General features: G+C 41.4%; 2 protein-coding genes across 3 annotated transcripts; one reads left to right on the forward strand and one right to left on the reverse strand.

Moving 5' to 3' along the window:
- Positions 1-12,627, reverse strand: CCDC43 (coiled-coil domain containing 43). Of its 2 annotated transcripts, XR_013825124.1 has the most exons (6): positions 12,373-12,627; positions 8,911-8,998; positions 7,107-7,242; positions 5,724-5,782; positions 5,242-5,379; positions 4,449-4,575 (listed from the first exon to the last, which is right to left on the reverse strand). XR_013825124.1 is itself a non-coding variant. In XM_079905644.1 (5 exons), the coding sequence occupies exons 1-5, from the start codon at positions 12,574-12,576 to the stop codon at positions 4,388-4,390; spliced, it is 675 nt and encodes a 224-aa protein (XP_079761770.1). In that variant the 5' UTR covers positions 12,577-12,624; the 3' UTR covers positions 1-4,387. The 2 variants fall into 2 exon arrangements, 1 of the variants encoding a protein (XP_079761770.1); XM_079905644.1 differs by lacking the exon at positions 5,242-5,379 and having other exon boundaries at positions 1-4,575; positions 12,373-12,624.
- An 11,419-nt stretch (positions 12,628-24,046) lies between these two features.
- Positions 24,047-24,544, forward strand: LOC307177296 (protein tyrosine phosphatase type IVA 1-like; the record flags this gene model as incomplete). The annotated part of the gene is made up of 1 exon (XM_079904350.1): positions 24,047-24,544. The coding sequence occupies one exon, from the start codon at positions 24,047-24,049 to the stop codon at positions 24,542-24,544; it is 498 nt and encodes a 165-aa protein (XP_079760476.1).
- Positions 24,545-27,900: the final 3,356 nt, after the last annotated feature.

Genomic DNA, 27,900 nt, shown 5'->3' on the forward strand with positions numbered 1-27,900 from the left:
TGCAGTGCAGGTAAATGCAAATGTGAAATTCTTCTAGACGATGTTTCATTTAGGTCTGCCTTAGTAAGTATAATTCCAAATAATGAATCTAAGTGACTGTAACCCAATTATGGCTACAGTCTAGTAACCAAGACATAGTTTTGATTGTGATATAAAAGTGTTTTCCTTACAAAACTGGATAATACCTAGGAAACAAAGGAAAACAAGGATGAACCTAATATTCATGTAAAAATATTTAAAATACTACCATATTTATAAATTTGAAATCTTAGTACCTAAGTATATGGAGGAAAATGCATCTGATTCTCCTAAAGCAGGGATAAAAGTGCCAGTGAAAAGACCATGCAAGTTACTGAATATAAAGCCTGTTCAAATCATTTGTGTATATTCTTTAAAATTTAATTATACTATCAATTATTAAATATTTCCAGTTTTAAAGTATTTTAACTGAATCAAAAACAAAACATTTCCTTTATCTGGATCTTTTAGACTTGATGCACAGTAACTAAAATAATGATTATTGTTTTAATATCCTTAGTTTGCTGCCTTTTATGAGGGTATCACGAAGTTCTAAAAATGTATTTTTTAAGGTTAATCTTTAACTTGTTTAGTTTGCAATTGGTTAGTGTATATTTTGTGTAGTTCTGTTCATTAGTTTGCTTCTGTATTTTTTTAAGAGCGTTCTTGAAAGCTTGGCTTTTTCTGTTTCTCATCACTTAATATCTTTGTATGGAACCTGAGTAATTCATTAATATGAAATGTTGGTATTATGTGACTCAGAAGATCTTGGGTTTTAACATTTCTAGCATGAGTTAAACTATAATATAATGTACCGATGAAATTTAATTGAACTATCCTTGACTAGAAACACTAATGTTTCAAATGTTGGTGTGTTTCCTAGTTTTAGAAATCCTGGTATTAAAAAAAAAAAGTGTAATCACACCACATAAATTTTCTTTAGATGATATTCAGAAGAAACTGATTGAGAATGCAGGATTAACTGTAGGGAGAAACACTTTGATCACTGAAATGCCTTAGAACTACCCAAATGAATTACATTGAGGGTAGTCAAATAAAATAGATCATCCCACCACAGTCACTGTATAGAAAGTGGTTAAGTTTGACGTAAGACATGTTGGGTGTTATGAAAACAAATATTGAACTGAATTTAGTCTCTCAGGAAAAATAAATAAATTACTTTGTTGAAAATATTTAGTTTCATTTTTTTACATGTTTGTATTAGTTTTTTTTAATATTTATTTATTTTCTTTTATTCTTTTTTGGCTGCGTTGGGTCTTAATTGCAGCATGCGGGATCTTTCCTTGTAGCGCGCCAGCTCTTTGTTGCGGCGTGTGGGCTTCTCTCTAGTTGTGGCTTGCGAGTTTTACTCTCTAGTTGTGGCACACAGGCTGTCCAGGGCGCGTGGGCTCTGTAGTTTGCAGCACACGGGCTCTCTCGTTGAGGCGCGTGAGCTCAGTAGTTGTGGGAGCCGGCTTAGTTGCCCTGCGGCATGTAGGATCTTAGTTCCCCGACCAGGGATTGAACCGGCATCCCCTTCATTGCAAGTCGGATTCTTTACCACTGGACCACCAAGGAAGTCCCTGTATTAGTTTCTAACATTAAGAGTCAGTCATGCCAGAAAACCAATTAAATTTCATTTAACTGATAAGAACTGGTGGTAAGTTTTAAATTTCATTATTAACACATAAATAATAGTGTTAGTAGATAATAAACCCATGCCATTCAGATATCCTTAGATCTAACCTGACCTCCTTCAAATAAATTTTTGTTCTGCCTTTGTGCTATTCCTGGCAAACCAGAATAAAAATTCTGGGGAAACTTTTACATGACAGTGGTCAGAAATTAAACACTAGTCCATTAACAAAATACAAACACAAAAATTCTTTGAAATTCTGTTAATCAAGTCATGCTTTGGATAACTCAAGTTAGTAGGTTGTTCCTTTCTATTGTATACCCTCTAATGGATGGTTCTTAAGCATTGTACTTCTGAATTACAACCTATGAATAATCTGGTACTATAATGTTTTAGAGGGTTGGGAATTAATGTTGTGACCGAAATTCCAAATTTGGCCTAAAATGTCAATCATACCACAGAAAATATGGTTGTTTAAAATTTGCCTTTTGCAGTATTGAATATTTTAGACATAAAGGATTTACTGGCACCTGAGTTAACTGGATAACCTTACTCAAAGCCTAATGAGCTGATCCTCTTTTTCTGTTTAAGCATTAGTTCAAGCGTACACTAACTATAACCTATGTAATAGAGTCCCAGAAGAAAGAATTGCCTACTGTTATAACAGATTGAAACTAGAACCCTTCAGGGGTCTATGGATATAACTTGACTCTGCTTCAGAGACCAAAATCAAGGTGAGAACCAACCAAAAATCCAAAATATGGGTTATTAAATTAAAATAGGCTCTCTCATATGCTATCTGTAGCCACAGCCACATATGAAACTAAGACTCCAACAGTACTTCAGAGACTTCAAAGCCAATCTACTGACTGTCCAAAAGAGAAGGTAACCTTTCTGATCTCCTAATATCCAACTCATAGAAAGGAAAACTGAGGCAGAGAATTTATAGATTCCAGGAAGAGGTTCTACTAGCAGAAGAGATAACTGGGCTAATCAAAACATAAGTAAAATTCAAACCCATTCCTAAGTGACTATCCACACAGAACTCACTTCCAGGTGGAAGGAATCAGAATAAATCAGAAGACAGTGATTTAAATAGTTTATTTTTTTAAAAGGTGGTTATTTAAAAAAAATTTTGCAATGCCACGGTTATAGGAGTGTATAGAGGTGACACATCATTTCCTTAACCATGCGTTTTACCTTCCACAGAAAGGTAAAAAAATTTGTTAATCTCATAGTTAATGGTATAAAACAGAGGTCAGCAAACATTTTCTCCAAAGGGCCAGGTAGTAAATATTTTAGGCTTTAAAGGTCACATAAGGTCTCTGTCACATATTCTTTCTTTTACAGCCCTTTGAAGATGTGAAACCCGTTGTTAGCTTGCACCGCACAGAACCAGACTGGGCAAAATTTGGCTGCTGGCAGTTGTTCGCCCACCCCTGGTATAAAATATCTACTTTCTGTCTTGACAGAGGAATTGCTGTCTTCAGGCTTCTTGACAGGCTACTGCCTGAAGTAGGGAAAGGCCTATTTACAGCCGAATGTGGCTTGTGACAAAAGTAGACATGGAGGAGAGTTCCTACTCACTTTTGACTCTCCCAAGCAGTTTTTCCATTCACTCACTCGTTCAATAAATTTGTTGCACCTACTATGTACACTCTCAAATATCTTTGTGTTAGCAGAGGTTTCCAGTGTTTCTTCCTTAAAAGGGTTTCTTTAAACTTGTAATTATCAGGTCCTTATATGTTTTAGGGCAGATCAGGATTAAAATCTCTACTAGCACTCAAGAGGATTCATGATTATAAAAAATGAATCTAGCTAACAATGATATCCTTGCACTCAATACTGACACATCCTTCTTAAAATCACAGCCCAGGGCTTCCCTGGTGGCGCAGTGGTTGAGAGTCTGCCTGCCGATGCAGGGGACACGGGTTCGTGCCCCGGGCCGGGAAGATCCCACATGCTGCGGAGCGGCTGGGCCCGTGAGCCATGGCCGCTGAGCCTGCGCGTCCGGAGCCTGTGCTCCACAACGGGAGAGGCCACAACAGTGAGAGGCCCACTTACCGCAAAAAAAATAAAAATAAAAATCACAGCCCAGATAAGGAAAAATATATAACTATCTCTTATTAAAAGACACTTTGTTTCCTACCATAGGCTGAAACTTTTAAAAAATCTCAAATGTAGAACAGCCACCAAATAACTTCTCATTTTCCTAGTTTGTTGCCATGTAACATAAAGTCTGGATCCAGGTGGGGCTCTTCATCAGCTTCCTATTTCAGCCATAAAACAATACATTTAGGGGTGAATACTACTTCTGAAGCAATTGACACTCCTACATTTCATCTCAGGGAAGGAGTGGTCATGATTCTGCTCCTTCAGGACAAAAACTGTCAGCTTTCTGAATATTTCTGCTCTTTATCCCAGGTGAGGGAAGACTTTTTAAAGTGGCCAAAAGGAGTACAGGACTTCAGTATTAAAATATAAAGATTGCCCCCATTCCAGATCTTTGGTACAGACATCAACTACAATAATCTGCTTACCCACATCACAGAGACATGGCACATTTTGTAATTAGAAGTGTTTGTGATTTTCCTTTTGACCATGTAAACAAAAGGGGAAATGCCTTGGGAAACCACTTTTGCAATGTTTTCTCATTTCTCTTAAATACACAAGTGCACAACCAGTTCTCCCTTTGACCAAGTTCATGAGGAGAAAGAATAGAGTGGACCAAGGTTATCGCTTTCGCTCTCCTCTTTGAGTCCTTTTCTTTTCCTTTTCCTTGCGCTCCTGCTTGGCTAGCTTGTCCCTCTCCCTCTGCAGCTTGTCCTGTTCCTTCTTCCTTTGGGACTCATCCCGAAGAGAGTCTCGCTCCAGTTTTCGGGCATTAAGGACATCTTCCACGTTGGTGTTTCGAAACAGGGCTACAGGTGAGTTAAGGGATGAGGGTCCAGGTCACACAGGTCTCAACTACTGCTCTCTCCTCATTCTTGCTGTTATCTCTCTACATGCCAAGTCTTCAATACTCTCTACCTATCCCTAGTCTTAAAAAAAAAACCTTACGTTTATCTTTGGTCTAATGGGAAATCCTAAAACTACCATTAGTAAAAAACTAGAATAAAAATCTCATTCAGACTTATCTGAGTGTTAAATATTTCATGAAAATGAAATTTCATTCTACAATAAGTACTTATATCATTCACTGACGCAATATTGTATAGTATCCAGGCTAGTTTTAGTAACTAGAGTATTAAAGTAACTGGCAAAATTTTTATGTACTTGGCATTATTAAAATGCTTGAAAAGAGTTAAGTTGTTTAACCTTACTAAACTTTATCAGGTTGCTTTTTACCCTAGACCACTAAAGCTTAAGTGAAAATCATGTTCTAAGGAAATAAGTTTAACCAGTTAGAAAATACCTAGCCAAAAACTTTACTCTTCATTTCTTACAACTTTAAAACATAACCTGTTACTACCAGACAAGCTCCTCTTTACACTTAAAACATAATTTTTTTCTGCCTTTAGTGCTTTAAAATGAGTAAGTCTCACTGAAATAACCCCCCTTCTCAGATAATCCACCATACTCCTCACCTTTAAGGCGGATTTCTATCCACGTTCTCTAGGAAGCTGCTCATAAGTGATTCTGTTGGTAGGGATTTTCCTCAGCACGTATGTTCCAATCTGTCCGTATTTTAACTTAAAGTCTTCAGTGTTTGTAGTGTCTTTCCACTGAATTATAAGATCTTTGAGGACAAAGACCAAAACTGCAATATTGTTCTATTTGCTTCCACATTGCTCGGAAACCCAGCGCCATATGCAGGGAATATAGATTCTCATTTTCCCTTAGAAATCCTTTCTCTAAGCCCTTCACAGTTCATGTTAACATATTTTCTTTGGGGAAAATTCTTGCTAAATTGACTATTTAGTACTGTCCTAGGACTGAGGCTCACAATGCTGGCCTGACCTGTGTCATTGGAGGTAAATGGAGCCCCCAGCAAGGACAGTAAAATAAAAACTGACCCACAAGAATATTCTACGGAGGAACACATGGGGATGGACACAGAGAAGGATACATTTCTCAGAACCAGTGCTCATCATGGTGGCACCTGAATCATCCTTCTCATCTGCTTCAGTGAGTGACGTTAAGGAAAGTCAGATGGAAAACAAAGGTTAGCACATCCCAACCCAACATCAGAAAATAGTGACTAAGGTGATGGGTAGGAAAAGCGCGCTGAATGGAAGGACTCTGTCAGGGATATGACGGTAGACCCAGGAGAGTCATCTTGGGAAGTCTCAACTTGGGGAAGACTGCTCAGAGCTTCTGCAAAATCCTTATCTGTCAGAGGCTGAAAAGAAACTGAAGCTGGTCTAGGTGGACTGCCACATTACCTGGGAGCCAGGGGATGGCAAGATAACCTCAAAAACGGTGGTTCTCAAAGTGTGGTTCCCAGAACTTGTGAGAAACACACATTCCTGGGCCCCATTCTGGATCTACTAAATCTAGAACTGTGGGGCATAAGGCCCAGCAATCCTCCGGGAGAACCACTGCTTAAAACATTCTTTTCTAGCCCAAGAAATGAGATTTTGTAGTTGGAACCTCAGCTCTGCCAAACCTGGCAAGAAAAATCATGAGGGAAAACTAGAAGAGGAGTTGGCCCCAAAGAGCCTGAGAATTCTTTCCTAACCTAGTGACATTTCTGGTATGATGTCCACTCCATTCAAGCTGGCTCAGTAAGCTAGGCATTCCCTAAACAAACTTCAAATTCACAGGAAACCAGATCTGCCCCCACCAGCAACACCTGCTTTTCACACAGTCCCCGCTCAAATTCCAGGTTTATTCTGGTGTTGCTTTGGGGGGTTCAGTCTCACTTTGGGGGTTCAGTCTCACTTTTATTAATTATGTGGTCACTGGAATATTAAAAAAAAAAAAAGATTCAAATGAAATTGCTCCAAATTTGGGAATCCAAATTCAAATCCAGGTTCTAGTCCTGGTTTTGCTATTAATTCTTTGAATGTCTCTGATCACCCATTCATCTCTTAGTGCCTCAGTTTCCTTATCAACTGTGAAAAAATATAAAGATGGATTATACATGTAACACTGTACTTCATAGAAAGGTATCATACAAATGTAAAGAATCATAAGTGTAAATCAACTACAAAGAATCACAGCTAGAGCATATTTTCTGAAAACATAATAACAGTGGTCCATTCAGGCATTATTTGTTTCACACTGAAGTTTTCAGGAACATATAGATTGTGTCTTAAAAAATGTAAGTCCAGTATCAACCATTCCAACATCATTCCTCACGCCCACCGAGGGCTACAGATCACTGCCATTTCAAAGGAGAAAATTAAGCTATAGAGGGGGACTGGCAGCTTCCCAGAGCTCACTGTAAACCAGCAAAGGCTTTTGGCTCAAGCCTCAGCGAATAGCGCTGAGACTCCAGAAAGGATATTCCTCTTCGTCTGTCACGTCAGCATACTGCGCCAGGAGCGCAGCTTTCCTCTGCTTCTCCTCTTCTGACACCATCCTGGGCTTCACCACAATCTGCGCCTGCTTCTCAATGAGGGTGGCAATGGCCTGGACCTCATCTGGGAGGTGGTGGGAGGGCAGGGAGGGACAACAAGGTTGTATGTGAGAGGAAACATGCTCACCGAACCACTAGTCCACCACCCTGGCAGTGCTTGGAGTAAAGGCAAGGGCATCTGCTGACTCCTTAGAGCTCTGGGGTGCAAAGGAGGTGCCTCGGGGGCCAATGAGAAAGGCAAGGAAAGGCCGTGAAGGCCAGGCTTTAGGTCTCGTATTCGTCTTCAATCAGAGCAGCCCTGCTTTTACTTATTTTACATAATGAAGTTCTGCTGCTTTAAAAAAAAAAGGTTAAAAAGCACTGCATTAGAACCATAGACAATGAAGCCTCCAAACATGAAACTTTCCTCTCAGCTCAGAAGCCAAAGAGGGAATCTAGCACCAACTTAAGCTGGCCTATTTCATGTTGATAATTATGCTAGGTGAAATTCTTATACTATTTTAAAATAAAATCATCTGTTAACTTCTCCATTCTCAAAGAAAGGAGGCAATGGTGTAAAGCAGTGATTCTCATGCCTGGCTGCATATTAGAATCATCTGGGGGAGCTTTAAAAAAGATAGCAATGCCTGGGTCCCCACCCCAAAGATGTTTATATAATTGGTCCATGGTGCAGCCCAGGCACAGGCACTTTTATTTTTATTTATTTATTTTATTTTATTTTTGGCTGTGTTGGGGCTTCATTGCTGCACGTGGGCTTTCTCTAGTTGCGGCGAGGGGGGCTACTATTCACTGTGGTGCGTGGGCTTCTCATTGTGGTGGCTTCTCTTGTTACAGAGCACGGACTCTGGGCACATGGGCTCAGTATCTGTGGCATGCAGGCTCAGTAGTTGTGGCTTGCGGGCTCTAGAGTGCAGGCTCAGTAGTTGTGGCGCATGGGCTTAGTTGCTCCGCGGCATATGGGATCTTCCCGGACCAGGGATTGAACCCGTGTCCCCTGCATTGGCAGGCGGATTCTTAACTACTGTGCCACCAGGGAAGTCTTGGCATTGGCACTATTAAACGTACAGCAAGCAATTCTAGTGTACAGCCACGACTGAGAACCAACATGCAGATGGCTTAGAACAGATTCTGTTCAAGTTTGGATTTATGATTTGAGCTTTCTGCAGCTGATTTGTCATCCTAATGGTAACATCTCTTTCATTTTAAAGGGTGGAGGGTTTAGCTGAATAAAGTAAAAGACCAATCATAATTTGTGTTATGAAATGAGAATATGAAAAAGATGGGAAAATATAGTTGACCCTATACCTGCAGAGCAAATCTACAAGGGGGAGTGGGAAGAGGAATGAAAACGAAAAAAGAAAAAACCACAGTGAAGAGAGCCATGGTCAGCTGAAGCGGAAAAATGTAAAAGGAAAAAAGAAAACCAATGTTCAGTTAAAAAGTTAAAGTAGGACTTCCCTGGTGGCGCAGTGGTTGAGAGTCCGCCTGCTGATGCAGGGGACACGGGTTCATGCTCCGGAGCCTGTGCTCCGCAATGGGAGAGGCCACAACAGTGAGAGGCCCGTGTACCGCAAAAAAAAAAAAAAAAAAAGTTAAAGTAAGCTGCTCTGTGTTTGCCAGTTTAACTTATTTTAGGGCAAATGAGCATCCACTGGAGAAAACTAAAAACTCTTTCTCTAACAGCTGTAGAGTAAAGGTTGTTGGAGATTAGACGTAAAAACTCCAACTCTACCTTCTTTTTTCACTTTGGTGACAACATTCTGAGTTTCCGACCATCGTTCCACAATCTCCTTGCAGATGTTAAGAAGGGAATCTTCTTCCTGGTTGGAAAAGTAGACCAATTAATTTCCTGAGAGCCCTCAACCTGAACAAAGTCTATGCAGAGGGCAGAGCTCCCCCTGCTGGTGATGAGAAGAAATCACAGGGAGGGTTTGGAAGCCACAGAATAGAGATTATGTTTCTCTTCTGAGGCTCCAAACACAGAGGTAATCCTATGTGTGAGTCCCAGAAGCCACACCTGCTAGGTCAAGAGCACCCACCCCATCCTGTCAAGCTCCAAAGGAAAGGATTCTCACCAACTCAGGGCAGTCCTTCTCCTTTCGGGGCAAAAACCTGTTGCTTGAGTCAAAACTCTATGAAATCTTCCTTGGCCAATTTACTCAACTCAGAACACTCTCCAAAGTTTATCAACTTTCTTGCTGGAACATATCCACGAGCTTGCTGATCCATAATAAAGAGAAGTTAAGTGAGTAGATGGTCTCCTATACAACCATCCCTCTGTCCATTTTTCATAAGCAGACATATTCTGCACACCAACCAATCTTCCTCCTTAGCATGGTATGACAAAAAGGATGTTGGCTTTGGTGTCAGGCTTACTTAAATTCAAATCCCAGATCTATGAGCAAGTTTCTTAACTTTTCCAAGCTTCACATCTTCCCAGGATTTGAGAGAGGATGAATGTGTATAAAGGGCCTACAGTCCTAACCGCTGGTGGTCCAGCGGTTAGGACTCTGTGCTTTCACTGCCGTGGGCCAGGATTCAATCTCTGGTCAGGGAACTAAGATCCCACGTGCTGTGCACCGCCAAAAAAAAAAAAAAAAAAGGCCTACACCACTGGGCAAAGAACAGGCATTTCAACAAATATGGGTATTCCCTCCATCTTCATTATGGCTGCCTTCACCACCTTCACCTTCTATCCCTCAGGATGAGTTGTCAGTGTTCACATTTCCTACTGGGTCAGGCACTGTTCAAATACATACGAACTCTCAGAGTTCTTAAAACAGTCTCAAGAAGCACTCTCAATTTAGAGATGAGGAAACCAAGGCACAGAGGTTAAGCAACTTGCCTAAGGTGATACAAGTAATAAGTGGATTAAACAGGATTTGAACCCAAGCATTCTGGCTTTGAGCCCACGTTCTCAACCGTTATATTACACCATCTCTCAGAGAAAAGTAAGGAGAGGCAGAACACAGACTTACTGTGGATATCCTTATTCTGTACCCAACAAAGGATTCCATCCTCTACCCTGCATACTTTTAGCATGCATGCCAGACATATTGGACTTCTTTGGTCCAGAGTTCCTGACTTGCAAGGATCCCCAGCAGGAAAAGCAAAGGGAGAGGAAAAGAAAAAAGGGTAGGAAAAGGAATGGAGAGGCAAAAGAGAAAGGGCACTCTTGGAGGACGAGGTGGTTTATTCCCCCAATCTCCTCATCCAAACCAAAGAAGTTCATTCCTCCATTCGTTCATTTATTCATCCAGATGGTTCCTGCCATATTCAAGGCACTAAGATGAGTGCTAAGAGGTGAATGAGAAACAGTCACTAGCCTCATAACATTTACAATTTAGAAGGCTGGTATATAAACAGCTGTGATGAAATGTAATCTCCTGTTTACTAAGCTCATTGTGATAATCATTTCATGATGTATACTGTTCACCTTAAACTTATGTAGTGCTGTATGTCAATTATATCTCAATACAACTGGAAGAAAAAAATGTAACATCCTCCTTAATGCTATGACCCTACTTAAAGCTGCTCACGCCTCCATTCCACTCCTGATCCTCTTACAATGCTCCTTTTTTCCTAGCACTAATCATTTTCTAACATACTATATAATTTACTGATTATGTCTTTCCTTACCGGAATATAACCCTTTGAGGACAGGGATTTCTGTCTATGTTGTTCCCTAAAGTACCCCAAGCACTTAGGGCAGTGCCTGGCCGATGGATATTTTTATCCATCAATAAAAATTTGATTAATCAGTCAATCAGCGCGGGACTTCCTGGCAGTACAGTGGTTAAGACTTCGTCTTCCAGTGCAGGAGGTGCGGGTTAGATCCCTGGTGGGGGAGCTAAAATCCCACATGCCTCACGGCCAAAAAACCAAAACATAAAACAGAAGCAATATTGTAACAAATTCAATAAAAGACTTAAAAGAAAAATCAATCAGCGCAAGTGCAATCAGAAGGAATAAAGGGAAGGATGACAGAAGCTTTTGTTTACTGTCATTTGCTCCCAATTATATATACTATTCTTGAATCTTACCTCAAATTGTTGCTGACAAACTTCTAAATTCCTAATATTGAATCTAGCCCAATATGGCAATTGAGTTGGCTATGCCTTTTGTTTTTCCTAGAATGGGAAAATAAAATAAATAAATTTTTTAAAAAGTAACTTAAATTGCTTGCCTCCTACTCTTTCCCTCTATGACCTGCAACGTAATAGTTCAAGGAAATAAGTTATTCCACTGTGTTGTATTTCCACTGAACTTATGAGTTGCATCACAAGCTGTGTTAAGGCTTTCCCATTTATAGGTCAATCTCACCAGAGCAGGCTCTGGAACTAAAAGGGGGCCCTTGCCAGGAGGCCCTGGGACAGCTGCACTAGTGTTATGTTTTAACCACGTGACCAGTCAATGAACTGCACTTTCACCAAGTAAGTGTAGGTAGAGATGAGGGCAGGAGAAATGATCAGGTTGGAAAAGTGGACATCTTGGTGACTTACCACTTAAATACAGTTTAAATAAGCACAATTTCTGAATTCTTGAATCTGCTTCTAAAAGGCTAAGTATCAAGTTTATCTCTCTTCTTTAAAACTCTGATCTCTCTTACTCCCCAACCTACTCCACCCAATGATTACTGCATTTCTAAATACAGTAAAGGATCAAGCACAAAATTTGTTTCCATTCTGCCTAGGCGTGAAAAGACCTCTACCGCCTAAACTGACCTTTTTTGGACTCCTACCTCCAAAATAGGAAACCGAGAGGGTACCTCCTGCAGGCTTTTGTCAGGGGCACTGCCTCTTAAAGGGCACAGACATCTCAGAGCACTTAATTCCCCCCTCTGAACACTGTCAGCGGATGGGAATGAAATTGGTTGTTAGACGTTTATGACAAAACTCATTCAGACATTTCAACGCCTTTGGAAGAATATTCACCCAGCTCACCGACAGGCATCTGAGAGGGCCTTGTCCTCAAGAATAAGGTAAAGCCTTTCCTCTCTATGCACCTGCAACCTTCCGGCTCCCAAAACCCTGCATGGGGAGCAACCCCCTTCCCCCGAGGCCCAGGGCTCAGAAGAGTATTCCTCTCCCAGGTGAGACCACTAATCCGCTGGGACACCAAGTAGGGGAAAGGGGATACGAAGTACTGACAGGGGCCGGCAGAGAGGCTAAAGGAATGTGTCCGGGCTTCTCACCAGGAAAGCAGAGAGGATACCCTGCAGAGCGTCCAGCTTCTCCTCTTCCTCCTCCTCCTGAAGGACACCCAGGATGTAGGCACCGTAAACGGCTCGGTCCACTCCCAGCGCCTCCAACCGTCCGTCTAGCCACGATTCAAAGCCGCTGCCCCCTCCATCGCTCTCGCCGGAGGCAGCAGCGGCCACTGCGCTGGGCGCCGCCATCTTGGGGCCAGGGTCCTGCCAGCCCCCAGGGCGCCTACCGCAGCGCCTGACGGGCCGCGCCACGGGCTCACTGCGCATGATCAGAAGCGAAATCCACGCCCCGGCGCGCGGGGCGTAGAACCTAGTCGACCCGTAGTGACCTGCCGGGTGTTTTGTACCTTCTAAGTAGAGCGCGTCTTGGTTTACGCACGGTCATGTGTTCTCTCAGGAATCCTGGCTGGTGAGTAGTCTTAACCGACTCTTTTTTTACAGTTGGGGAAGTTCGGAGGGGTTCAGTGACTTGACCAAAGTCACGCGGCTAATAACTAAACGGGACTGGAACTCACCTTCGATTCTAGCGCCTCGACCGGCCTCACCAAGCCGCCCTTTCACGCCACTCGTGGGAAGCTAAGCCACCCACTCCCACACAGCTTTCAAGGAGGAAACAGCTGGCTCTGTCCGGAATGGCCACTGTCTCTATCAACTGCTACCACCTGCACCTTTCCATGCTCCTCCCGTATGAAAATTCAAGCTCCAGAAAACCTTCCCTGATTCCCTGCGATCTGTGTTAAGACCACTCCAGTGTGCTGCGGTTGCTTCTCTGCATTTACCGTGCTGTGCTTAACGCGCTACCGGACACATAGTGGGTGCTCAATAAATGAACAGGCAACCTCGAGTCATTTCTTTCATTCACTCAGTCAACACACAGAAATAACTCCGAGAGCCTTCTTTACCCATTGTCAAGCATTAGCTAAGAGCTTTTGATACATTATCTCTTTAATCCTCCCAACAACCGTGTGAGGAGATGCTTTTATTGTCCACATAGTAAAGATAAGGAAAGTGAAACACAGAGTCACACAGTTACAGGGAGCCCAACCAGAGGCAAGTGCGCCTGCACAGCAGGCGGAGCCTCAGATGGCTCTCAAAACACCTGGCTCTGGGCTGAAATGAACTACCCAAGAACCCGGGTTAGCTTTCCCTGAACTGCGGAGGGGGCTGGCAGGTCACTGGCCTGACTTTTTCATTCACTAAATATTTATTGGCATTGCTGCTAGGCACTGAAATATAAATGTCACAAAAGCTCTCCCTTCAAAGGGTCTTCAGTGGAAACAGACATGTTTAATCATGACAGTACAGTGAGATAAGTGTTTCAATATCTAATGGAGATTGCAGTAGGTTGCCTGGAAGAAGATTAGGTTAACATTGCCTGTTGGATGGGAGTTGGAAACTGGAGATGGGAGATCTAGGAAGGCTTCTGGTGGAGGCGATACTTTCACTTTTTTTGAAGAACAAGTGAGAGTTTTTTAGGCAGAAAGACTAGAAGAGAAAGGGAGCAGACCCAGATGCATGGCACTGTGTGGGCCCTCCAGAGAATCATGGATGGCTTGAGCAGCAGAGTTCAGATAGAAGATTTTCAAGGGATGACAACAAGAGGAAAGGAAGGGTCTTATATACCTGGCAGAGCGCCTCCTGAGAGAATCCTCTACCCTTATTATCGTTGGGATAATGTAAATGAATGAACATGGAACATTGTAAAGCTCAGTAGAAATACAGGATACTGTGACTATTAGCCCCATGGCTTCTGTGTGCTCCCTGAGTTAGAATGTGACAATAATGGAGTCAGAGGCCGGAGTCAGCCCCCAAAGACTTGCCCCTATTTCAGATCCTCAGATGTACTTTCTAACCCAGTGGCTGTCTTGCAGGTGGGGTTTGTTGGTTAACAGACTTGAGAGCCATCATGACTCAAGGATCATAGTTTGAGGTCAGAGCCCCCACGATCAGAAAAGGAGCACAGGGGACTTCCCTGGTGGCGCGGTGAATAAGACTCCAAGCTCCCAATGCAGGGGGCCGGGGTTCGATCCCTGGTCAGGGAACTAGATCCCACATGCATGCTGCAACTAAGGAGCCCACGTGCCGCAACTAAGGAGCCCACGTGCCGCAACTAAGACCAGGTGCAACCAAATAAATAAATATTAAAAAAAGAAAAAGGAGCACAAAATTTTGTTCCTTTTTAAGTTTTCACTTTGAAATAATTACAGACCCACAGGGAGTTGCAAAAGTAGTACTTAGAGACCTGTGCATCTTCACTCAGTTTCCCCCAATGGTAACATCTTACATAGCTATAGTATAATATCAAAATCAGGAAATCGATATTGGTACAGTGCACAAAGGCTTTTTGAAGACATCCTAGAAACTTCTTACAAAACTGAGTGAAGGCTCTACAGACCCTGCATTTTACAAAATCCTCATTGGCTGTTTTATTACAAAAGTTATAGCTCATAGTTCAAAAAACCAATTCATACCACTGGACAAATGACAGAAAGCTTACAGAAAAAAATCAAGATGGCTTTTTACACTGGAAAAAAAAGTCATTTATAACTTTTAAAATATGCAAATTAAACTTGCAATGAGATAACATGTTTTCTTCTCAGATTTAAAAGTCTGATAATACTGTGTTGATCTGACATTGGGTAACAGGCACTGGAAAATGTTTCTGCAGGAAGTAAATCGGTACAATCTTGTTGGAGGGCAATTTGAAAAGACCCAGCATTTATCCTTCTGGGAATTTATTATAATACATGCATGTGTGCAGAATGACATATTTATAAGGATATTCGTTGCAGTGACGCTAATTGTAGTGAAAAGACAGGAATAGTCTACATTCTATCTATAGGAGACTGACTCAAAAAAGCCACAGAAGGAAGTATTGTGCAGCCATGAAAGTGGAAGAAGCTCTTTATGTAGTGACATGTAACAAAATTCAAGATACATTGTTAAAGAAAAAAGTGAGGCTCAGAACAATATGTAATGTTTGCTACCATTTGTGTTTAAAAAGTTGGAGGGATGGGGAGAAATACACACACATATCTGACCTGGCACGTGCATAAAATATCTCTGGAAAGATACACAAGGGAATGTGAAGAGGGTCGTCGCTGAGGAGGAGAACTCAGGGAGACTAGTTTTAAAACATCTTGTTTTAAAAGTATGAGCTATTTGTTATATTAATTTACCTTGCATCTTTTTTAAATATTTATTTTATTTTTGGCTGCATTGGGTCTTTGTTGCTGCATGTGGGCTTTCTCTAGTTGCAGCGAGTGGGCACTACTCTTCATTGTGGTGCATGGGCTTCACATTGCGGTGGCTCCTCTTGTTGCAGAGCACGGGCTCCAGGCGTGAGGGCTTCAGTAGTTGTGGCACGAGGGCTCAGTAGTTGTGGCTCGTGGATTCTAGAGGGCAAGCTTAGTAGTTGTGGCGCATGGGCTTAGCTGCTCCGCGGCATGTGGGATCTTCCCGGACCAGAGATTGAACCTGTGTCCCCTGCATTGGCAGGCGGATTCTTAACCACTGTGCCACCAGGGAAGCCCCATCTTTTTGTTTTAAAGAAATAATGCGTCCAATCTCCTTTGCTTCCTTCCCTACCAAGAGGTAACCTCTATTCCTGAATTTGGTATTTGTCCTCCTCTTGAATGTTTTTAAACATAGTACATATTACTACATATGTAATACATATTATAACATATGTGTGCATGTATCCATATGTATGTATCCATAAACAATATATCACATTGTTTTGCATGTTAGACTTTTCATTCTGCAGTATGCTTTTTTCACTTAAGATCTTGAAAATATTTACCCATGTTGATACATGTAGCTCTTATTCATTCATTTAAAGCACTGCATAGTATTCCAGTGCTTGAATATAGCCCAGCTGATCCATTTCTCCGCTGATGGTCATTTAGATTATTTCCCAGTTCTTCAAACAGTGCTTCAAGTCACATTCCTTTTTATGTCTCCTTGCCCACCTGTGGAAAAGTTTCTCTAGGCCAGCAAGCATCAAACATATTTTTGCCACATCCTCTTAGCAGGAAAAATATTTTTGCTGTGCACCCCTAAAATATGAATATGTATTTATTTATGAAATACATATGTGAACCACTATTCCAAATTAGTATGTCCATGATAAGACATACAAAAAGATAACTGTAAAAAGGGCAATTGAAAAAAGAAGGAAATAATATATTACAAATATTTATTTATTTGTAGTACAAAAATCATTAGTGAGGGACTTCCCTGGTGGTCCAGTGGCTAAGCTCCACGCTCCCAATACAGGGGGCCCGGGTTTGATCCCTGGTCAGGGAACTAGATCCCGCACGCCGCCATTACGACCCAGTGCAGCCAAATAAATAAGTAAATATTTTTTTAAAAAAATCTTCAGTGAAAATAATGTGGCTGAATATGCTTCATTACTTTCCCACTTATTATTTATTTAAAATTTTAACTGTGGCAAAATGCCCATGATATAAAATTTGCCATCTGAACCACTTTTAAATGTACAGTTCGGTAGTGTTAAGGATTCATTACTGGCAAGAGTTTCTCTTGAACTTCAGTGATTTTCTCACCCACTGACCAGCTGACTCTCTCATTGAACCTGAGAGTTTGTACTCACACTTGTGTGAGAGTCATTAGGATTATTTGTAATCTTAATCTTGCTTCTTTGGAGGAATCTTGTTAAGCCTCTTGTTCACTTTTGGGGGCTAGGAAAATCCAAATAGCATAATCTGTAATTCCATTTATCTGGGGATTTGTAAACTGTGGAGAACAGTGAAAAACACGTCGCCAAACCCTGAAAAGAAAACACAGACAACCCCTCCACATATGAAGCTCCCTTACCCTTTACCCATATAACTCACTTGCTTTACTTCATAACCCAGGATCTCTGACAAGAGCACAGGGAGGGCACCAGCATCAGTCTGTTTCCTAAAGATTAGTAAAACTTACTTGTTTTTCTTTTGGATAAAAAAATATATTTAAATACTAATGCTTCCTTTTGGCACCTCTGTGATTATCTTGTGTCTGAGGGGTGCACATCTCTCTTTGGAGACCAGGATATACCTAGAAACAGAATTGCTGAGTTGAAGGGCATAAACCTTGTGGATATCACCATATTGCTGTCCCAAGGGCTTGTCCCAGTTTGCATTCCCACCCTTGCCTTCACATTTTTACTAAAACTTGCTTTTAATATACTTTAATTTTTGCCAGTCGAAGGGGTGTGAAAGAGCATCTAATTTAACTTGCATTACTAGTTTAATTTGCATTTAACTACTAGTGAGTCTGAGCACTTTTAATACATTTATCAGCCATTAAAATTTCCTCATCTTTTATCAGCTTGATGCTTTGTGACAATCTAGAGGGTTGGGATAGAGAAGGTGGGAGGGAGGCTCAAGAGGGAGGGGATATAGGGATGTATGTATACATATAGCTGATTTACTTTGTTTTTTTGTTTGTTAATTTTTATTTATTTATTTATGCCTGTGTTGGGTCTTCATTGCTGCGCACAGGCTTTCTCTAGTTGCAGCGGGCAGGGGCTGCTCTTCCTTGCGGTGCACGGGCTTCTCACTGCAGTGGCTTCTCTCGTGGACTACGGGCTCTAGGCGCTCAGGCTTCAGTAGTTTTGGCCCACGAGCTCAGTAGTTGTGGCACACGGGCTTAGTTGCTCCGCGGCATGTGGGGTCTTCCCGGACCAGGGATCAAACCCGTGTCCCCCGCATTGGCAGGCGTATTCTTAACCACTGCACCACCAGGGAAGTCCCAGCTGATTTACATTGTTGTACAGCAGAAACTAACACAACATTGTAAAGCAGTTACACTCCAATAAAGATACAAAAAAAAAAGAAAATGAGCAAAAGACATGAAGATATTTTACCAAATAAGATACACAAGTGGCAAATAAGCACATAACAAGGTGTTCAACATCATTAGCCATAAAAGAAATGTAAATAAGAAACACTCTGAGTGAAAAAAGTAAAAAAAAAAATTTCCTCATCTTTGAATTGCCTGTTTATATCCCTTGTGGGTTTTTCTATTGGATCATTTGTTTGTCTTTGCCATGCTAATTTGTAGGAGTCTACTTTTTCTTTTTTCTTAATTTTTTCATTAATTTCATTAATTTTTCTTAATTTCATTAATTTCTATCCTTTATTATTTCTGACCATCTGTAATCTTTGGGTGTACTCTTCATTTTCTGACCTCTCAAGGTGAACACTTAGCTGATTCCTTTTCAGTCTGTCTTATTTTCTAATATAGCATATACATTTAAGGTCATACATTTCTCTCTGGTTACTTAGCTGAATTTTACAACTTTTTAAAAGGAATCTCGCAGCTTTTGATATATCGTTTTTCATTGTTGCAGTTCTAGATATATTACAATTTCCACTGTAATTGTTTTATTCTCCTATCATGAATTATTTAGAAATGTGGTTTTTTAAATTCCAGAGTAGTGCATTTTGTTTTATCCTTTAACAAACAAACAAAAAACTTACTTTTTGTTTTTGGTTTCTAACTTCATCATATCGTGGTCATAGGATGTGTTCTGTATGATGTCGAGTTTTTGGTATCGGTTGGTACTTTAGTGGCATAGTATGTCAATTTTTATAATGTTCCATTTGTACTTGAACATATTTTCTAATATTTATATATTAATGTTTGTTAGTTATAACATTGAATCTTTTATATGTTGCTAATGTCGTTTTATTTTTGTTTCATCTATCATCTGTTTTTTGGAGAAAAGTATCTTAAAATGTCCAGTATATTTGTAGATTTTACAGTCTTCCCTTGTATTTCTGGCTTAAATATTTTGATGTTGTTAGAGTCATATAAGTACCAGGTTATTTCGTCCCTGGCAAATTGTTTGTCATCAAGAAATGATACCTGTATTCCTAATAATCCTTTATCTCTTGAAATCTATCCTGTCAGATTTTAATATCACTGTATCAGTTTTCCATTTTGCCCTACACTGAGAGGCAGCAGAGAGCAATGTTAAGAGCATGGACTCTGAAGTCAGGTTGCTGGGGTTCAAATCCCAGCACTGACACCTTCTAGCTGTGTGACCTCAAGCAGGTTTTAACCTCAGTCTTCCCATGTATAAAATGGGTGCAGTTACTACCTACCTCAAAGGATTATTATGAGGATTAAACTAATAACTATTTTTTAACCTAATTACTATTTTTAAAGCACTTTGAACATCATAGTAAGCACTCCATGTGTATTTGTAAAATTAAATAATTAAACATATATATGTGCAGCCCTTTTCTGTGTCACTATTTTATAGGTATTTGTCTGACAAACACCATATAGCTGCTAGATACTGTAATGCTGCAGTAGATACCTTTATTACATAAGTCATATCCCATATGTCTGAGTGTATCTGTAGAATAACTCCTAGAAATGGGATTGCTGGGTGGAAAGATATGTGCATTTGTAATTTTGCTAGATAGTGCCAAATTGCCTTACATAGGAGTCTGGTGCAACCCCAATGTAAGGCAATTTGGCACTATCTAGCAAAATCGATCTTTGCCAGGCTGTTAAGTGAAAAATGGTATTTCAGTATAGATGTAATTTGCATTTCTCTTACTTTAAGTGAGGTTGAGCATATTTGAATGCTCTTTGTATTTCCTTTTCTGTGAATGTGCCTTTACCCATTTTCAATTCGGTGGTTGATCTTTTCTGGATCTATTTGTTAAAGTTTTTTAGATATTGGGAAATCAGTCCTTGTTCTATGATATAAGCTGATTTTTTTTTTCTAAGCACTTCCTCTCAGGAATCAAGAAAAACAATGAGAGAGAACAACTTGAATTATTATCTCAAAATATTTTTGCCGAGTGGTAAACGCTCCCTTTTTCTGTTCACAGACTTTGTGCTAAACACATCTTTAATCTTTAAAACCTCACTTCCCTGGTAGATACTGTCTTCACTTTACAAATGAAAAAACTGAAGATCAGAGAGATTCATTTTCTTTTTTCACTCATTCAACAAATATTCATTAAGAACCTACTAAATTGGGCTTCCCTGGTGGCGCAGTGGTTGAGAGTCCGCCTGCCGATGCAGGGGATACGGGTTCGTGCCCCGGTCCGGGAAGATCCCACATGCCGCGGAGCGGCTCGGCCCATGAGCCATAGCCTGCGCGTCCGGAGTCTGTGCTCTGCAACGGGAGAGGCCACAACAGTGAGAGGCCTGAGTACCGCAAAAAAAAAAAAAAAAAAAAAAGAACCTACTAAATTCTTGGGGCTTCCCTGGTGGCTCAGTGGTTAAGAATATGCCTGCCAATGCAGGGGACACGGGTTCGAGCCCTAGTCTGGGAAGATCCCACATGTCGCGGAGCAACTAAGCCCATGCGCCACGACTACTGAGCCTGTGCTCTAGAGCCCGTGAGCCACAACTACTGAGTCCGTGTGCCACAACTACTGAAGCCCATGCACCTAGAGCCCGTGCTCTGCAACAAGAGAAGCCACTGCAATGAGAAGCCTGTGCACCGCAGCAAAGAGTAGCCCCTGCTCACTGCAGCTAGAGATATCCCGTGCGCAGCAAAGAAGACCCAATGCAGCCAAAAATAAAATAAATAATTTTTTTAAAAATTAAAAACAAAGAACCTACTAAATTCTTTATTTAGGGGATATAGCAGTGAGTAAAACAGAAAAGGTCCTTGTTCTATGGACTTACATTCTAGGGTGGAAATATAGACCACAAACAAGAAAACAAATTAGATACTTTCTGATAGTGGTAAGTGCTGTGAAGAAAATAAACCGAAATGGTGTAACTGACAAGGAATGGGGGCGCTACTGTTGGGTTGGGTGGTCTCAGAAGTCCTAGCTGGAAAAAAAATGAGATTTGATCTGATGCCTAAAAGGAAAGAGAAGATCTGGGAAATGGAACTGTTAGTGCAAAGGCCCTAAAGCAGGAACGAGCTAGGCTTGTTCAAGACTCAGAGAGGTTTGGTCTGAAGAGCAAACTGGGAAAGCCGCTCAGAGTTTTTGAAAAGGAAGGTAATATGATGTGATTTTGTCAGTGAGGATAAGGTAGGTTCTGGTTTTAGGCCCTTTTCCATTTTTTAAAATGGAGAATGCTAGGGCTTCCCTGGTGGTGCAGTGGTTGAGAGTCCGCCTGCCGATGCAGGGGACAAGGGTTCGTGCTCCAGTCTGGGAAGATTCCATATGCCGCGGAGCGGCTGGGCCCGTGAGCCATGGCCACTGAGCCTGCGCGTCCGGAGCCTGTGCTCCGCAACGGGAGAGGCCACGACAGTGAGAGGCCCGCGTACAGAGAAAAAAAAAAAAAAAATGGAGAATGCCAAACAGCTTTTTTGCTTATGTGTGTATTTGTTATTTATTGCTGTGTAACAAGTCACCCAAAATTTAATGACTTAAAGCAACACTAATCATTTATTTTCTCTGGGTTTCTGCGGGCCTGCAATTTGGGAGCAGCTTGGCTGGGATTTTATGACTTGGGATCTCTTGTGAGGTTGCAGTCATCTGAAAGCTAGACTAAGGCTGAAGGATCTGCTTGCCAGATGGCTCAATCACAGGATGGCTAAGTTGGGGCCAGCTCTTAGCAGGAAGCCTCCATTCCTCTCCACGCAAGCCCCTCCACAGGCATACTTGAGTGTCCTCATGTCATGGCTGCTGGCTTCCGCCGTATCAGGTGATCTAAGAAACAGCAGTACAGATATTGAAATATCTTTTATGACCTAGCCTCCGAAGCCACACATTATTATTTCCTCAATACTCTATTGGTACATAGCCCTGTTGGATGTGGGCATGCTATCAGGAGTCGAGGATAGTCAATGCAGGCCATTTTGGAGACCGGCTACCACAATGTGGGTATCTTTAAATTTATACTAATATATATATTTTATGTATTTGTGTGTATATATATTCTTATAAAATCATATTTGATATTTACCATCTTAGGAATTAAACCAAAATTTTAAAATACTAGTTTGTTCATTTAAAAATAAGCCTTCTGAGATGGGATAGGGAGGGTGGGAGGGAGGCTCAAGAGGGAGGGGATATACATATAGCTGATTCACTTTGTTGTACAGCAGAAACTAACACAACATTGTAAAGCAATTATACTCCAATAAAGATGTGAAAAAAAATAAAAATAAAAAATAGATGGGGCTTCCCTGGTGGTACAGTGGTTGAGAGTCCGCCTGCCGATGCAGGGGACACGGATTCGTGCCCCGGTCCGGGAAGATCCCACATTCCGCGGAGCGGCTAGGCCCGTGAGCCATGGCCGTTGAGTCTGCGTGTCCAGAGCCTGTGCTCCACAACGGGAGAGGCCACAACGGTGAGAGGCCCCTGTACCGCAAAAAAAAAAAAAAAAAAAAAAATAGGGACTTACCTGGTGGCGCAGTGGTTAAGAATCTGCCTGCCAATGCAGTGGACACGGGTTGGAGCCCTGGTCCAGGAAGATCCCACATGCCACGGAGCTACTAAGCCCATGTGCCACAACTATTGAGCCTGCACTCAGAGCCCTCGAGCCACAACTACTGAGCCTGTGTGCCACAACTACTGAAGCCCACACGCCTAGAGCCCATGCTCTGCAACAAGAGAAGCCACTGCAATGAGAAGCCTGCGCACCACAACGAAGAGTAGCCCCCGCTCGCTGCAACTAGAGAAAGCCCACATGCAGCAACGAAGACCCAATGCAGACAAAAATATAAATAAATAAATAAATTTTTAAAAAATAAAAATAAGCCCTCTGAGGGACTTCGCTGGTAGCACAGTGGTTAAGAATCTGCCTGCCAGTGCAGGGGACACGGGTTCAATCCCTGGTCCGGGAAGATCCCACATGCCGCAGAGCAGCTAAGCCCGTGCACCACAACCACTGATCCTGTGTGCCACAGCTACTGAAGCCCACGCGCCTAGAGCCCGTGCTCCACAACAAGAGAAGCCACCGCAATGAGAAGCCCGCACGCAGCAACGAAGACCCAATGCAGCTAAAAATAAATAAATAAATACTTTTTAAAATAAATAAAAATAAGCCCTCTGTGTATTAACATAGATGATGCATTTTTAATGGAAATAGAATTAGAAGAATGGCCTTATTGTACATTTCTGCAAATCTCTTTAATACCTGATTTAACAGAAGAGTGTTGGATTCTCATTTTTGCCTCTGCATACTCCACTGAACATTCATGAGAGAAAGAGAGCAAAAATGGATAATGAGCATTTGGTGCCCTGAGAGTGAAGCTACAGGAGTGGACCTTTCTTGGGATAACCAAACCTATGCCAAGGGAACAGGCTGGAGACAGGTTCTGTGGTGTTCTTGGTCACCCATTTATGGAATTTCAGAAGGGCAGTGGAGATTACTGCCAGGCACAGCATGACCTCTGTGCAGACAAGTGAACTGTAGAAATTCATTACTACTCCACCGAGAAGCCCCCATAAAAGTGGCTAACCTGGACACGGAAGCGTGGAACTGAAATCCTCAGAGCATTGTACTTCCTTTCTACTGCCTCAGTATTACTGGATTGAAGAATTGCTGCTTTTTGTTAGGAGGTTCATTTCATTTCCCATTACTCCCAATTTCATACTGAAAAGCACTGAGAATTTCAAGTGCAGTATATTGAAGTAGACTCAGTTTCTTTGCATCATTTCTGTATTCAATTTTAAAAATTCTTTCATAACCCTATTGAGTGTTTTTTAACTAAATTAACATGGCTCAAATGATCCATGTGGAAGTCACTTACAAGAACATGAGATTTCTTATTACACACAATCCAACACATGTGACCTTAAGCAAATTTATAGAGGACCTTAAGAAGTGTGGAGTTACCACAATAGGAAGACTATGTGAAGCAACTTATGACACTACTCTCGTGGAGAGAGAAGGCATCCATGTTCTCGACTGGCCTTTTGACGATGGCGCACCACCATCTAACCAGATTGTTGATGATTGGTTAAGTCTTGTGAAAATTAAGTTCCGTGAAGACCCTGGTTGTTGTGTTGCAGGCCTTGGGAGAGCTCCCGTGCTTGTCGCCCTAGCATTAATTGAAGGTGGAATGAAATATGAAGATGCAGTACAGTTCATAAGACAAAAGCGGCTTGGAGCTTTTAACAGCAAGCAGCTTTTGTATTTGGAGAAGTATCGTCCTAAAATGTGGCTGTGCTTCAAAGACTCCAATGGTCATAGAAACAACTGTTGCCTTCAGTAAAACTGGGGTGCCTGATGCCATTGCTTGGAAGTGGAAACTAGACGGGATGGAATTTGTCATACGTGTTAGCCAGCACGTTGGCTTGGTGAAGTCTGAGGAAGCTTCCATAGGAGTGTTGAAAAGCAGTTTTACCAGGCCAGAAACCTGGCAGAATTGCAACCTCTATGTTTGGGTTATGATCAACCTACTTGGACACTTAGCAAAGGATTCTTGCTGTTCAGCATTTAAAATGTGCTTATCATTTGTACCAATTGACCTCTCCTGAAATCATACAGTATTGAGTCATGTCTTTAAATCTGTTTCCATGCCAGAATCTTATCAATATATAAGAAATTTAGAAAGACTAGGTGCCAAAATACCCAGGACAATACTTATATATTTTTTGTATCATATAGGACTGAAATCCCAGGAACTATGAACACTCTGGACCTTGTGTGGTTTATTCCTTCCATCATTTCAAACATAGAAAGTAGGGCCTGTAAGGTTCTTTGCTCACAATTCCCACATTCATACCAGTATACATCAGATTTGCTCTTCTTTTTTTAGTTAACCAAGTCTTACAGTGATTATCTAATGTCTTTCTGTAAATCTCATTTTGTGCTGTTATAGAAGACCTCCATTTTGAAAATCTACATTGTACAGAAGCACATGTTTTTAATGTCTCCAGACAAAAAAGCCTTAATTTTAATGTTTGCGCTTTGGGGTGCAACTTACATGATGAAAGAATGGGAGGAGGCTATTAAGTACTTTTAGTAAAATGTTGCCTTTGTCTTGTGCAGGACATATAGAACATGCCCTTTAACTTAGTAAATATTTTTTAAAAGGTAGAAATACTTTGTTATTGTAGCTAAAACAATTCTTAATCATAAAATTTCTGAAATTCTTGTAATTATTTTTCAAACTTATCTGAAGCTGTTTACCAACTTAATTTTGTTTGAAGTGTGATTCCCAACCTCTCTTGCAAAAAAAAAAAAACAGAAGTGGGTTTACATTTAATACTTTATATGCCTTTTGAGCTGTGTAACTTAATATTTGGATACTTGACAATTCGTTTTATTATGTAATTGATAATATGGTGATGTGTGTTAACGTTAGCTCAACCATATATTTATACTGCCCGGGAACATGTGGTTATAGTTCTGTGGGAGAAATAATTCGTCAGTGTTCACCAGCTTGTAAAAATCTAGTGTGAGGGCTTAAACCTTAAATAAATGATGAAATGCATTTATCGTCATTGAAAAAAAAAATGGGTAATGATGTTAATATCACTGTAAAAAGTTTCAACCTCATGGAACCTTCTGAAAGGGCTGAACCACACTTTGACAATCTTGAGCTAGATTCTGATATGGTAACAAATGATGCCGAAATCTCAGTAGGTTACAACAACAAAGGTTTATTTTTTTTTAAGGTGAATGGCTTTTTCTTAAAATTAATTTATTTTATTTCTGGCTGCATTGAGTCTTTGTTGCTGCGTGCAGGCTTTTCTCTAGTTGCGGCGAGCGGGGACTACTCTTAGTTGTGGCGAGCGGGGGGCTACTCTTACTTGTGGTGCGCGGGCTTCTCATTGCAGTGGCTTCTTTTGTTGTGGAGCACAGGCTCTAGGAGCGCGGACTTCAGTAGTTTTGGCTCATGGGCTCAGTAGCTGTGGCTTGCGGCTCTAGAGCACAGGCTCAGTAGTTGTGGTTCACGGGCTTAATTGCTCCGTGGCATGTGGGATCTTCCCGGACTAGGGCTGGAACCCGTGTCCCCTGCGTTGGCGGGTGGATTCTTAACCACTGCGCCACCAGGGAAGCCCTATTTCTTAATCATGCTACACATCCATTATGGCTTGCCCATGGTTCTGTTCCAGGTCCTCTTCACCAAAGAACCCATGTTGACAGGGCACCCTTTGGCTGGACATCACTAGATAGGGGAAGAGAGAACTTGGTAAACCAGCCTGCCTTTTAAAACGTATTCTTGGAAATGATGTGTCACTTTTTTCCTTGTTTCATAGCCAAAGCAAGTCACATGGCCAAGCTGGATTCTTCAGAGCTGAGATGTGTACTCTTCTGCAGGGAGAGGCCCCATGGGAAGGGATACCAAGTATATGTGGTATATAAACTTCTACCATGGTGCTTAAAGAATATCACTGGTTGCTCATGGAGAATGGATTATACTGGGAAGAGGTAGGAAGCTATTCAAGAGTAGAAGTATGTTAGGAATTGACTGCAGTACTTCAGGCAAGAAATAACAGTGGGTTGGACTACAGTGGTGGCAGTGGTCTGATTCAAGATGTACTTTGGAGTTGGTAGAATTCGTTCTGGGAGTGGGGTGGGGATAAGGGAAAGTACTGAAAGATAACTTATAGGTTTGAACAACTGAGTGGATGATGTGACATTTACGGAGATGGGATAGGCTGAGAAAAGGATAGGTGAGTTTTTTGGGGGTGGAACAAATGTTAAACATCTTAAGCCTGAGATGCCTATTTTACACCTAAATGGAAATGTCTAGTAGGTACTTGAATATATGTCTGGAGATCTGGGGAGATGTCAGAACTTGGGCGTTAGCATAGAGCTGAATTGTAAGGCCATGGAGTTGGAAGAGATCTCCTTGGGAGAAAGTGTTAATAGGGAAGAGAAGAGGGCTGAGGGTTAAGGGCTAAAGCCTTGGCCTACGCCAACATTTTTAAATGGAAGTGGCTTTGGATCCAGCAAAGGAGGTTGAGGAGGAGCCATTGAGGTAAGATGAAAATGGGTAGAAATGGAAGCAAAAAGAAGAAAGTGTTTCAAGAAGGAGGGAGTAGGCTGTTTCAATGTTCTGTAAGTCAGATAGGATTGGGGAAAATGCAAGTCACAGTTGATAAGTGGAGGGGTGAGGATCAAACTCTAATTGGGTGAGTTGAAGAAAAGAAGGGAAGTGAGGAATGGAGACAACTTTTGAGAATTTTGGGGGGGGGGGTTGGATAAGTGGGAAAAGGGAGACAAAAGGTGTGAAGATGAAATTGTGTGTACGTGAAATCTTTATGTAAACTATAAGCTTTAGGCTTATTTTGTTAGTTATTATTGAACTCCTAGGAATTTCAAACTAGCTTAGTGTGAAGAATCACTAAGATGCTACTGCTAGTCTCCAGCTTGCTGGCTATTAAGCCTCAAAATATCTCCAGCCTATGAAAAGCCGAGACATGAAGAGACAGAAATAGAAAACAGAGCGGAAAACGAAGGGAAAGGGGGGGGAAAAGGTTTGCTGAGTTAATATTGTCCTCCCAGGGCCCCCGTAGGGCAGTCTCGCAGCTCTTACGTAGTTTTAGAGGCGGAGACGACAGGAAATTTAAACCGAAGCCGCGGCCCAGGGCACCTAGAGAATGATGTTATAGTTGC

The sequence above is a fragment of the Stenella coeruleoalba genome (assembly GCF_951394435.1).
Source record: "Stenella coeruleoalba genome assembly, chromosome: 19".
In the NCBI taxonomy this organism is placed as follows: domain Eukaryota; kingdom Metazoa; phylum Chordata; class Mammalia; order Artiodactyla; family Delphinidae; genus Stenella; species Stenella coeruleoalba.

Bases quoted from the DNA above. Each gene is read 5' to 3' on its own strand.
- CCDC43 (XM_079905644.1), bottom strand. From the start codon at position 12,576: ATGGCGGCGCCCAGCGCAGTGGCCGCTGCTGCCTCCGGCGAGAGCGAT. The intron at 8,999-12,372 runs GTGAGAAGCCCG...TTTTCCAACCAG, and splicing joins GTATCCTCTCTGCTTTCCTG to GAAGAAGATTCCCTTCTTAA. The intron at 4,576-5,723 runs GTATCCTTCTCT...ACTCACCTGTAG, and splicing joins GAGCACTGGTTCTGAGAAAT to CCCTGTTTCGAAACACCAAC.